This window comes from Anguilla rostrata, chromosome 5, assembly GCF_018555375.3.
Source record: "Anguilla rostrata isolate EN2019 chromosome 5, ASM1855537v3, whole genome shotgun sequence".
Taxonomy (NCBI): Eukaryota; Metazoa; Chordata; class Actinopteri; order Anguilliformes; family Anguillidae; genus Anguilla; species Anguilla rostrata.
Genome location: NC_057937.1, coordinates 29,590,409 through 29,604,587, shown reverse-complemented (window position 1 = coordinate 29,604,587; position 14,179 = coordinate 29,590,409). Strand labels below are relative to the sequence as shown.

General features: G+C 39.2%; 1 protein-coding gene and 1 long non-coding RNA gene across 2 annotated transcripts in view; one reads left to right on the top strand and one right to left on the bottom strand.

Annotated features, from left to right (window-relative positions):
- Positions 1-7,170, bottom strand: part of LOC135255042 (uncharacterized) — a 116,292-nt gene extending 109,122 nt beyond the window's left edge. The window contains exon 1 of the long non-coding RNA XR_010330054.1: positions 6,981-7,170. This is a non-coding gene — a long non-coding RNA (uncharacterized LOC135255042). The remainder of the gene's footprint in view (positions 1-6,980) is intronic.
- Positions 4,953-14,179, top strand: part of slc39a13 (solute carrier family 39 member 13) — a 35,292-nt gene continuing 26,065 nt past the window's right edge. The window contains exons 1-2 of the mRNA XM_064335728.1: positions 4,953-5,136; positions 8,044-8,418. Coding sequence (XP_064191798.1) covers positions 8,091-8,418 — 328 coding nt within the window. The 5' untranslated portion in view covers positions 4,953-5,136; positions 8,044-8,090. The remainder of the gene's footprint in view (positions 5,137-8,043; positions 8,419-14,179) is intronic.

Genomic DNA, 14,179 nt, shown 5'->3' with positions numbered 1-14,179 from the left:
TCACTGCACTGCACTGATTCCCGCGAACTTTTCTCTGCAATGCAAAAATGATCGTAGATGAAAGGCAAAAGCGCGTCTGTGGAAATTGACCATGATGAATTTTGCCTTATGAATAGGTCTACCTGTTAAAGTGATTTGTTCATCCACCTTAATTTGCTGTTGGATAATCTTAAGTTTAACCAAGAATATCATTATTGGGTTGTTTACCAAAAATCGTAAAACAACATGATAAGAAAAATGTTCTGCAATGTTGATATTTACCCAGTGCTATTTTGTTATATATAGGAGGTGTGAGCTAAAGGAAGGGGATGTAGATCATTTGGCTATGTTTGTCCATTATGAGCCACTGTACCTGTATGTGTGTTTATGGCTAGGCCAATCAACGTGCTCTAGTTCGGTCATGCAAGTAGACTAACTCAACGTTGTTTTGCACACACAGGTTTTATATTCTTAATAGACCGGCGGTTTGTTCCAAGTCAGTGTGATCATTGACTCACACACAAACGAACTAATTTCTACAGGGTATGCAGTCAGAAAAGCCATATCCTAAGTTAGCGCCACTACGTATAAATTAAAAAAAACTTTTTTTTCTTTTCACAAATTGGATTAGTATCATGGATAGGCCCTATACTTAATTACCATCATGATGGGGATAGACAGGTAAAACGACAACATTCTCACGACGTGCTATGCACAGAAACGTTGATAGGATAATTAATTTTCGTAAAGTTAATATTAAACTATCTATGTAATTTTCGCATGCAGATGTGCTACTAGATACGCACTGTAGTACAACTGTCGATTTGACAAGCAAAATGTTGGCATAATAAGGCTGAAACCGTGGAGCGCATCGCTAAGGGACAGCTTACGAGTGCCTCAGACCACCCTTTTAAAGGTATACCTTAATTAAGGTATACCTTAACTAAGGAGACGCTGGGAAACAGCTCGAGAGCTAAAGGAAGAGCTTAAGGGATACCTTACGACGCACGTAGCGCTAAGGAGACTCTGGGAAACGCAGCCTTGGTCTTTCACATTCCAGCAATCTTGAGGAGATGGCAGATGGCACAGTCTGTAACAATTTAAAGACATGTGCCTATGGTGAATGCCAAGAATGTGAACACTCCACTGTACCAACAACCAGACAGCAAACCAACAAAGAGGTGTTGCTCACCCAGTGGTGCCTGGAGAAGATAGCGCCCAACAAAGCAAATGAAGAACAAGAGAAAAGTAGCTTAATCACTGTGAAGAAGGATATAGCCATAACAGAAGAAGAGCTGGTGACCCAATTTCAAGATAGACTCTTTCAATTCAGGAGACATCTGTTCAACATCAGATGGCAGTGCAATATCTATAAGACCCTTAGAGAAAACCTGACCAATGATTGCTTGATCCATATAGACTTTAGTGAGAACTTCACTTGCAAGTACGCTTCAGAGATACAGTCAGTCCACTTCGGGGGGTCACACAAGCAAGTGACACTCCACACTGGTGTCCTCTATGTAGCAGAGGAGACCCCCATCTCCTTCTGCACTATCTCACCCAGCAGAAGGCATGATCCAGCAGCCATATGGGCTCATCTGGACCCCATCCTGGACATGATAAAACACCAGTACCCTGCCGTGCAACACCTTCATTTTTTCAGTGATGGCCCTACCTCACAATATAAACAGAAGGGCAACTTTTACATGGTTTGCACGGAACCTTACAAGAAGGGCTTCCAGGGGACTACGTGGAACTTTTTTGAGGCCAGTCATGGAAAAGGTGCTCCGGATGGAGTGGGGGGTTCATTAAAGAGGTCAGCCGACCTCTTGGTCTGCCACGGGAGAGACATAACAGATGCAATGTCTTTCTACCAGGAGTTGAGGAACTCTGGCAGTCAAATACAGTTGTATTATATCAGCGAGGAAGAGGTGGAAAGAAAGGCACAGAGGATGCCTGGGGTACCTCTGGTAACTATAAAAGGGACCATGCGAATGCACCAGGTTTTAAATAACACACCTGGCATCCTAAAATATAGAGACATAAGTTGTCTCTGCCAAGCAGCAGAAGGCGTGTGGGATTGCCCATGTTATGGACTCCAAGTAGTCACTCTCCTGACAGTGCCAGCTAATGGCCATGATCTCTCACCTCCACATCAACCAGATGTCATCAACCTGGATACCTCAGCTCCACTTCGTCCAGATGTCATTGAGTCTCACCACAGTGGACAGTGGTGCATCCTGAACTACGACGAACAACCATACCCTGGCATTATACTGGTCGAAGAACATAATGTCAAAGTGAAGTGCATGCACAAAAATGGAGTAAACAAGTTCTACTGGCCAAGCCTAAGAGCTGATATTAACTGGTATGGGGATGACCAGATTGTTTGTCTGATGCCAGAGCAGCTGCCAGTGAACAAAAGATCAGTGCAAATTTGCCACAGTATCTGGAAGTACTTGGAGGAGCACCTGACTGTGTGAAAGTGGCAGTTTTAGTTTGCGTTCAATTGTTAGTGTTTCTAATGTTCTAGTGGACATATTTCATGTGTTTGTATAACAATGTTGTGTTATGAAAGACACATTTTAGTCAATAGGCTTCATCTTTTGGTCTAAATCTTTGACCAATAACCTTCATTTTATTGTTCATATTGAATCAACATATCACATAAAACCTGAAATTATTTGTAGTGAAAAATATTACTAATAAATTTATAACATTTGTTTGAAACAATCTTATGTTTTGTCATTTCCTTCACATTGTGTCACTGGTGTTCCAGCGCGTCACTGGTATTACCATATGGCATATTGGTATTCTGGCATCAGAGCTGCCCAATTTAATTGAATATGGTTTTTGTATCTATCTAACTGTTGCTACATTCATTAGTAAACATTTTAAGGATATTTCAATTTTGATGACTCAATATCCATTATCTCTAATGTTACAGAAAAAACTGAATAGTAGAAATGGAAAAATGTCACACAATAGAACTTTACACATACATGTTAAAAGTAAATTATTACTAATCAAAACAATTTCTTAATAATATAATTAACCTTTTCTGTCTTTGATTATATATGCAAATTAAACAGTCAAATTACATCCTAGAAAGCCTGAATTCTCATCTAAAACATAGGTAACACCAGTGACAAAAAGGCAGAACAAGCATTTTTGTTTAATGTAATGTAGTAAAAATATAAAAACACATTAAGCGGTAATTTATGTCCACCTGGGCCCCTAATAATAATCCTAACAGATACAATAGGGTTCCACCAGCTTCGCTGCTTGGACCCCTAATAATAATAATAATGAAGAAGAAGAAGAAGAAGAAGAAGAAGAAGAAGAAGAAGCAGAAGAAGAAGAAAGAAGAAGAAGAAGAAGAAGAAGAAGAAGAAGAAGAAGAAGAAGAAGAAGAAGAAGAAGAAGAAGAAGAAGAAGAAGAAGAAGAAGAAGAAGAAGAAGAAGAAAGAAAAGAAGAAGAAAAAGAGAAAGAAGAAACACAAGAAGAAGAAGGAAAGAAAGAAATGAAGAAGAAAGAGGGATAAGAAGAGAGAAGAGAGAAGAAAAGAAGAAGAAGAAGAAGAAGAGGAAGAAGAAGAGGAAGAAGGAAAGAAGAAAAGAAAAAGTGAAGAAAAGAAGTAGAAGAAAAGAAGGAGAAGAAGAAGAAGAAGAAGAAGAAGAAGAAGAAGAAGAAGAAGAAGAAGAAGAAGAAGAAGAAGAAGAAGAAGAAGAAGAAGAAGAAGAAGAAGAAGAAGAAGAAGAAGAAGAAGAAGAAGAATACATGAAGACTTGATTCACATCAATTTGTAGTGAGTGTTATTGTATTTCTAGCTGTTCTCATATACCCCCCACATAATAATAATTAGCTGGCCAAACATTATCAATGGTCCCGAAATTGCCAGATGCCCATCTTCATGTAATAGTAGTGGGATTTCTCCCAAGAACATCGCAGCAGTAAGCCGGGCAGGCAGATTTTTCCTGTATAACATCCGCAGAATCTGCCCCTTTCTCACCACCTACTCAACCCAGCTCCTGGTCCAAGCAATGGTTCTATCCCGCCTGGACTACTGCAACTCTCTTCTGGCTGGACTACCGGCATCTGCCACCAGACCCCTGCAACTCATTCAAAATGCTGCGGCTCGTCTGGTCTTCAACCTCCCCAGACACTCCCACGTCACTCCCCTGCTCACTACCCTCCACTGGCTGCCTGTCATAGCTCGCATCAAATTTAAAACATTGGTCCTAGCATACCAGGCAGTCAAGGGATCAGCCCCAGCATACCTCCAAAAGATATTCAAACCCCACATGCCAGCCAGATCCCTCCGTTCTGCTACCTCAGGACGCCTAGCACCCCCCCATCTTCACACCTGCACTTCCAGAACACATCTCCTGTCTGTTCTGGCCCCACGATGGTGGAATGTCAGAACAGCTGAGACACTGACCCATTTCAAACGACGACTGAAGACTCACCTCTTCAGGCTGCACCTCTCCCCATCCCTCCCTACCCCCCTGTAAATGACTGTAAGCTTAGGGTTGTAACTAGGCAGCTGTTTCGTAGGTGACTTAGGTGCATTAACTGTCTTAACTACTGCTTGTATTTTTTCCATAGACTGCGTTGTTGCCGTTCTCGTTGTTTAGTGTTAATCAGTTTAACCTTCAGGGTCCAAGTTGAACTATGCGGTTGTTCCCTGCACTTGGACCGGTACTTCTCTCTAGGCGTTTCGTCATACTTGTTCCTGGTTATGGTTATACAGTTTGTTGTACGTCGCTCTGGATAAGAGCGTCTGCCAAATGCCTGTAATGTAATGTAATGTAATGTAATTTCTACTGCATCCACTTAATCGGCAACAAAACGCGAACGCATTATCTGCCATTGCTAGACGAGGCGGGCAGGCTAGTCAACCGAGAAGTGTCCGACTTTTTGACTCCTCCCCCGACTGCAATCGGCTACTCTCGCCTGTTTTCGAGGCGAACCGAAAGTCATCTCAAACAAGCCTAATGCGCTTTCGGCCGATGAGACGTGAGACGTGGCCACTGTGGGATGTACGTGTAAAACCTCTCTGCCGCATCAGCTGAAGCGTCCAGCTCAGCTGCGCTGAAACTCGGGGCTGGATGGCAGGGACTGTCTGGAGTAAAAACTGCAGGGATCTCCGCTGGGTAAGTTATACGATTTTTGTATTTATATTTCTTTGGCGAATTATAGCTTTTAGCAAATTAAAAGAAATTAACTTGTCAGTTATCTAGCTGTTTAGATTTGGATTATTTCTTGCGAGCTATGTAGAAATAGCTAGCTCCAGTGACGTAACGACTGAAGACGCATGTAGTGATTCTTACTAATTGGAATGCCTAATATCTAAACGCTGACTAGCGAGAGACATTTTTAAGTATTCCTTATGTATTCTGGTCTGGATTTTGTCAGATTACTTTTAGATGTGATTGTGGTGCTACCGTTATTGATTAGGTGTCTGCAAACTACTTTCTGTGTCTTCGTGTAGAACACGTAATGGACCGTCGTTTTCTCGAGCTTTCGGAGCGTCCCAACGTTAATGTAACTAATGCAAGCGAACGCTCCATTCCCTTCCTGCACAACGTAGCTTGTATTGTGGAAGCTCACTCTTGTTAGCGGGTTAGCTAGCCACTTTCTAACTTTCTAGCTACTGTTCTCATTAAACGCTTGTACTGTGCATTTTTTTACGGTGTTGACTGCCTTCTAAAATAGGCTCTCACGCAAATGTACTTGCTGCCTAAGGAGCTAGAGCCCAGTGACTTGGATCAATTTCATATTTCGAAATAGCCTAGTTTTTATTTAAATCGCTGAAGGAATCGTTAGCCTACTTACAATGTGGCTCATTTGATCGGTGTAGCTAGCAAGCTGCACAGTTAACGGAAAACGAGACGATCTTATCAGTATGACTTTGATGTGCTGCCCTAACTGACCCTGCCAAATGGGTATTCTCCAGCTAACGTTAAACTCACAGTTGAAATCAATGTTGTTATAACTTCGGGCAACTAATAGCCTAAGCTGCTCTTTTCTAGCAAGCTGGTTAAATCAGTGCTTCGTGTAGTTTCGCGGCCGCGCCTGTGACGTCATTGTAGTCGATGGTTGCTTTAGCATAGATTACCCTTTCAAGCATCAATTATTCTGAAAGTTTCCATGAATATGAATATCGGCAAATTTCAATGACTATACTGGCTATAGACCATCGTATAAATGTACTGAATAGCATATAATGATCATAATACTCAGAATCATAATACGCATGATAGCAAAATCGCACGTTTTATGAAAAATAAATAGGGCTAGGCCTATATTTTACCCCATAAGTGCTTTGTTTTCTGCAAAACGTACTCACGCCTATAAAAAAATGATCTTAAGGTCTTCGTTGCATTTAACCATACATGTTCATAAAAATATAAGCAGATAGGATAAGGAAACAGAAAACACCAGAATAAAATTAAATTCTAAATAACCTTCATTAGGCCTACTGCCCATTATAGGGTAACTGCTGTACAAGTCAAGAAAGAAGATTTAGGCCTATAGCCTAGTCTAATCTGACCGCTGTTCCAATTTTAGTATCACTTGTGAGTCTCACAACCATTTCCTTTTCTCTCTCACTGTAGTTCAGTTCAGTTTCAAACTTCACATATTGGCAGCAGTTCCTGCACTCTTCTCATTAGTATTTGCTGAAATAACAAAATGTGTTGTCTTTGGATTAATGTGTACATGCAGATATTGTAATAATTGTAATGTTTGTGAGTGAACTTCCATTGCTTAGCAATTACATGAAACTGCACTCACACCATTCATTACAACGTGTGCCCATTCAGCTCATTAAAAAGTAGGCTAGAACATGTAACAATATAACTAGACTTTTTACAAATATCAGTACACTATCGTATCACTTTCAGCATGTGTTGTCACCTCAATATATCAGTAATGTATCTGATCCAAAGAGCACTTGTCCTTGAGTCAAAAAGCAGTCACAGGTAGCTAGCAGGACAATATGGTAAATGGTAAATGGACTGCATTTATATAGCGCTTTTATCCAAAGCGCTTTACAATTGATGCCTCTCATTCGCCAGAGCAGTTAGGGGTTAGGTGTCTTGCTCAAGGACACTTCGACAAGCCCAGGGCGGAGTTTGAACCGGCAACCCTCCGACTGCCAGACAATCGGTCTTGCCTCCTGAGCTATGTCGTCAATATCATTTTCCATGTGATGAAAGCGTGATTGTCACTGATACAGGGTACTTAATTGCTCCTCCAATATGTCAGAACTCAAGTCTGACATCTGGAATTTGTTAGCAAAAATGACAAACTAACATGTGGAAAAACAGGAGCATACAACTGTTTCTCTTTTCCTGTCACTTCCCATTTTGTTTCAGTGGTTGATGTCCGAAGTTTGCACAGACAGATGAAGTTGAATTAGGCTCATTAAATGTTATATGAACATTTGTTATCTATCTTCGGTTGGAAACCGGTTATGGAGCTGTGTTGGTAAAAAGATATGTGTGTCATATGTCTACATTTTGGCAAGTGTGGGTGTGCAAAAGAGGTCTGCGTCAAGAGACAGACAAGCCACCTCCGCACACATCTACCAAAATGTAATTTCTATGTATTGCTGGAAAATTAATATAACTGAATATGCACATGTATCCTGTTTATCAGTTTTTAATGACAGCCTGTTGCTGGTTATGCTATAAAAAAAGGAAGTCTTTGGGCTGTGCCTCAGAGTACTAGGTAAGAGTCTTCTCAGGATAAGCTTATGTTTGCAAACAGTAAAGCTTGAATTGAATATTGTGTGCAAGTCTTTTGACTCTTCTCACTGCTGGTGGATGTAGGTAGAATTTCCACCACAGAGCCAAGCTGATAAGTGAACTATTTCCCACATGCATGTATTTCTGCAAACATTAATGCTAATTGCAGTAATGATAAAAATGAAAGTTGTTATTATTCTTATTCTTATTATTATCATTATTATTAATAATAATAATAATAATAATAATAATAATAATTCTTATTATTATTTTGCTTTACACTGTTACTGGTCTTTTCCCATGCTACAGTGTCCTGGCCTGCCTTGGTTGCGATCTCTGCACAGCCTGGAAGAGAGATGAGAGTGCGAGCTTGGAGGCCCGGTTGGGGTTTAGCTGTGTTGCTCAGTGGCACGGCCCTGCTGTATGTGTCCTCTGGGGTTTCCAGCCACAGACCCAACGCCAAAAAGATGTCTCAGGCCACTGTGATGCAGGCCGCAGCAGCGAGAACAGGGACCTGGTGCACGGAAGAGCTTTTGAGCTTCCGGGTGCTCTCAGAGCTCTTTGTGTGGGAGAGGGCCGACATCTGGCTCTTCTCCCTCGTAGGCTCCATCATCGTGGGGCTCAGTGGGATCTTCCCCCTGCTTGTCATCCCCATCGAAGCTGGGGCTGCCCTGAAAACAGAAGGTAATGTCCAAACGTCTGCTCCATCTTCCCTAGCTCTCCATCCTTTATGTCAAATGCAGTACAAGCAGATCAGAGGTTTCAGAGGCCAGATACATTTAGTGATTTTGAGTCCTCATGATCAGACACAAGGAATGCAGTCCCTTTGTTCCTGTACTAAGAGAACAGTAATATCATTGAACAGAACCTTACATGAGGGTGGCACAGTGCCAAGAAGTGTATCAGGAGAGAGAAAAAGTAGACTGGGTGCAGGTTGTTTTAGGCAGAGCTAGACAAGTATGCTTTTCAATTGAAAAGCTTGGTGAAAGGGTAAAAACATGATTGAAAGCTGTATAGTGAACTATACATTAACTGTGAACTGACTTGATACAATGAGACCAGGTGCAAACTTAAATGAGCTTGCATTTGCCGTAGCCAGTCAGCACTTAATAATGTAAGGTTTTTGTCCCCCTGACATAACATCATAACATTACACTCTGATATCCTTATTTTAGGGGATTTGGTTACCTCAAACCGCTTTAAGACTGTGTCCAATACTGCCCACCTTTTAATTAGTTTTGTCAGTAAAGTATTATGAAGATAGCAGTGTACACCACCAACAACACATTTTTGTGTTTGTGACTCTTAGCTTGACTATTGATTTTTCAGCTGTCTTACGCTCTGTATGTCTTGCAATGTGATGATGATGTAGCCATTTCATGAGATTGAATCAGATTGCTTGGTTTTGAGGAATAAACAATTGTCACAGGTCAATTAATATAAATAATAATTGGTCCTGAACGCAGTTCACAGGTGTAGGCATATTGTCCTTAGCAAAATTAGATACGCTTAGGCTAATAACATTTTTTGTCTATGAATAGCTGTAAAAATTGAGTATAGACTACATCACCTTTTACTTGTATCTTTTTATTTATTTATTAATTTTTGACCTCTCCTGGAGTCAAAAAGTTCAAGTTCCGGTATTTACGTACATAACATTACATTTACATAAAATAATGAAAATCCTATGTCTTAATTATGACAAAAAGTGCTAATTTGCAGAAACATTTGTTAGTGTTATGTTCTTTTAATTGATATAGGCTAGTTCTTGCCACATGCAGAAACTTGAGAGGCTTACTGCATTGTTCATGACAGTTTTGGAAATGAGGTCAGTTACACATACTGATCGGTGTGGCTGCATTTCTATGATTAGATACTTATCTCTTAATATTGATGGAGTGACCACAAAAAATGTGTTTCTTGCGATTTTGGTTAAGAGAAGTTTTAGTATTATACTGTTCCCTTCTTAAGTTGTTTCACCTCTTTTAATTAATTAAGTAATTAATAAATATATTTATTTATATATTTGTTTGTTTGTTTTGCAATGAGGTTTGGTCATTCTGTTCATATATGGTGGGACAAGGTGGAACAGTTAATGTTATACGGATTGTTTTCTCGTGCAGTCAAAATATGACATCATATTAGCATTGCTTACAGTATATTGTTCATAACGGTCAGTTCATAATTATATTTATTAAGATTAGAATACTTTAAAGCTTTAAAAGGATGTTTACATCATTATCTTGGATGCTAGTAAGGGCGTCTGCTTGACAAAACTGTACCAACTTCCAGAGGTAAAATTAAGAGTAAAGTCAAGTTGATCTCAGTTGACAAGGGAAAAATAAGCTTTAATTTAGGCAGAGTAGGCATCTTATATTGTCAAAATGACCATCTGTAATTAAACAAGTACATTTCCCAACTTTGCTAACTAGGAATACACTCTTCAGATTTGACTGAAGAAATTAGTGCATCCACTCTGCTAGCTTACATCAGCTGTGTTGTAAGCATTGCGGTTGTATTAGCCTAATTTATTCAGTCAGAGCTGACGTTTGGTGCGACCACTGGGTAACCCAGCTAGCTAATTATTTTGGGCTGAAAAAATGCTTATTCATATTGACTACCAAATTTAGTTTATTAAATAGCAGCAGTCTTACTTGTTTTATGACAGATTTTAGTTACTCCTACAAAACTGCCAGACGGCTTGGTAATCCAAATCATTGGCTTTCAGATTGGCAATGAGTCCAGATGTTAAATCAGTTTAGATTCCAACACAAATTAGGCTATGTTCCCCTTGTTGGCTGCTGTCCAAAACATATCTATTACCGATATCAAAGGAATACTAAAATAAATGTAATGCGTTACTGATTTATTTTTCACTAATTGCTTTCTTTTGACAACTAGAGAAAAAAAGTCCCACACTCATTCAGTCACAAAGGGTGCATGTAGCACTTTGTGTAGAAAATGTGGCAAAATGAATGTATGGATGGATGGTTGGATGCAGTGTGTGATTTTTTTTGGGTAAATATTGCGCTTATCAGCTGGTTTTTTAGACCTATAATGGTTTGACTCAATTTTTGAGTTTTCCTTTTCATCAACCAGAGTTGAGAAGATTATAATTAAAATTGATGAAATTGTGCAATTCGCTTTTACATTAACCTCAGTTTACTCTTTAAAAGATAAAGGATTATGATCACAGTAATTATCCTTTAGGAGGGAGAAAAGATCACACTGTAATCTTTACCTGGGTTAATTTAACACTTACTTTTAACAACCTCAGCAGAGGTGAATAATGGTGAATGTCTGATCAGTGTATAGATCTCATGTCCAGAGTTCACTTCCTTAAGCTCTGTACCAGATTTAATATCAGGGCAAAATAATTTGCCCAGACACACATTTGTTATTGCTGCAAAATATTTTCCAGCCTCTGCATGTCACAAATAGAATGTTCCTCCTTCACTGCTAGGCCTTATTAAGTTGAGCTATTTAAAGGTGCGTGGCTATGAGTGTTGAATATGTTAAATGTTGATTGCTGCATTCTATACACAGCTGACCTACAGTAAACATTGGATCCAAACCAACATCAATAACTTTATGTAAATAAGACTTGTAAAGGGGGTGGGGGGTGGAGTTCAGTGCTTCAGCACTGGAGGTGTGGAACGGTTTTAAAGTCAGTTCACCACACAAAATGGATTTAAAGGTTGTTATCCACTTCACTGTAGGTACTTTTGAGTGGAAGGACTGTGAATAACTTTGATATGCTTACAATGGAGGTGTCAAACACATATGGTCATTCAAGCCAATAGGTACTTAAGAATGAATAACATGTCTGATTAATAATTTGTTTAATACGCATGGTGTTTTTTTATTTATTCTGAAAGACATACTCTCTAACCTAATACGTCTCATGCTCTTATTGAAGGTGCCTCTTATTCCTCTTGGGGTCAGACCATCTGTTGCCCTGGCCTGGTTCAGGCCAGCTATAGCTACACATGGGAGTAGGCTGTAGTGTTCAATGGAAGATACAGCTCAGAGGGGGTTCTTTACAGGGCTTGCAGTAATATTTATGTCGACAATAGCATGTTTTCAACATACAAAAATGGCAGGTTACTCACACATACAAGTCTATAAGTCGGGGTTTTTCCTGCATTAAAATGTCTTAGGCGGGCTGCCGAAAAGTTTTTTTAAGCTGCCCTTCGGAGAAATTGTGCAAAAACAAACAAAAACAAAAAACAATTAGAAATGGTCTGTGCATCTATAGGTAAAATTTGGTCTTGCGTGACGGGTTACTAAGTTTAAAGTTTTGACTGCTTTCAAGTTTACATGCAACCTTAGACACACTAAATTAACTACAGTAGAATCCACTTAATTGCATAAAATAAGAGAGCGAGTGCCGACGAAATTGTGTGACATGCAGGCGTCTGCTATGGATGTGATTATCAACAGAAACCAGCTACCTTTGTAAAATTTTGGGGTTTTTTGTGTCTTTATAGGGCTTGTATGGCCCAGGCCTACTTGATAATAAATGTTGTCTGTGTCCTTAATCATTGTGTTTTGTTCTGTCCACTACTTTGTTATAAAATAATTGCTATTGAAGTGAGTTTAAATTGAAACATTTTGGGAAACCTTTCTTCATCCATTAAAATTTAAACTCACACACTAAAACACTTTAAATGTGTATGCACAGCTTATTTGACTCCTTATTGCTTGTTCATACTGCATACAAAACAGCTTTTTTCACTACCTGAAAATAATAATAATTATGTTGCTTTGCATTACATCAGTCCAGTAGCTCACAAGTTTTGCTAATTAGCTACCAGTAGAGAACATAAAATGGAAATGGTGTAGTATTCCAGCAGTCAATGGCTCTGGCAGTTCCAAAATGATGTGTGGCACATTTTCCTGACTTGGACTGAGTGCACTGATACCTTTAAAATGGAAGATTGACATCATAATGAAAAGTAGTGAGTGATCATCTTCATTCCATGTAAAAGTATTTATTTCCTGCAGTGAAGAGCACCATTAAAATTTTCAACACCCCCCTCTACAGATCAGTAGTTTTGCAGTGGTAACACCAATGTAATCCATATATCAGTATTTTCTTAAACCAGATCCTATGCTAGTTGAGCATTTACAGAATACTACTGCTTTTTTGTAAGGCCAGAGCCCCAATGGATTGCCAGTCAACAAAGGCCAAAGTAATCCTGCACTAAACATGAAATTCCAGTAAGATCTGCCAAAACCCAAAATGTTTCATCTCCAATCCGTGAAAAGAGCTGATTAGCTGTGAATAGGCCAAAAATAGCGAGCTCCATATTGTAAAACTTTTTTTCTTGATTTGTTTTCGTACTCAACAATTTTCAACTTGTAATCAAACAATTCAAGTGCAGGTTCTCAGCTTTCATGAAGGGTATTTTTTATGCATTTTGATTTTACGATGTAGAAATTGCAGCGCTTTTTATGCAGGTTCAGTTTCAGAGAATGTGTTGGGGCCAGAAAGGAAATGCAAATGTGTACCACTCAAAAAAAAAAGAAAAAAGATCTGCCGGTGTTGACTGTCAAACTTTGTCATTTTAACCAAACCGGACTGGAAAGAATGCATGCATCCTGCCATCTACCCCCAACTGACCCTGCTATTTTGAGTGCTTCCTTTCCTTTGGTTTGGATTATAGGCTATGTGTTTGTCACTGAGTACTGTAACTTGGGACTTGCCTGATATTACCTGGAATTATAATTTGGAAGTTAAGACTTGAGACATACTTATGGCTGATATTGATTTCATTTCAAGGATCTGCAGGAGTGTTTTTAAATTTTACCTGTACCTGAAGTGTATGAAAAGGTCAGATTTGTCTTAAATGTGCTCATCCTAGGGTACAAAAATAGGAATCTAATGGCAGAAGAGACTGAACCGTTAGTCTTAAATGTGAATGGACGACCTGTATACGTGCGTGTGGACTTGCCCTAACAGAGTTGGTTATTGTGTGCATCCGTATGGACTTGCATACCTTTTGTCACTTAAGTGCAGAAGCTATGTGATGAAATTCCTGAATTTTTTGCTTGTGCTTCAATTATCATTAAATGCACATCTCATTCTAGAATTAGTATTGCATGCCTGAACAGACCCTTTTTCACAATGGCACCATCAATAATTTACTCCAACTATTGAGTCTTGAATTTAAATTTGCAGATTGCTTTCTATGCAAGTAGTACAGTCGAGGCGTTTAAAAATATATTTTACTCTTATGAGGCTATTTAAGTTACTCTAGCATTTAACGTATGCTAGCTTTTAATTGTGTTATGTTCATTGTAAAAAATTAGACATGGGGATGTTTACAGGCCCCTGACATAAATTGGCCTAAAAATCCCCAAAATGACTGTTCCAAGAATGATCTTGTCCATATGAGTAATTTAGTCTTGGACAAAATTCTTATCAGGAGTCTAAGATATT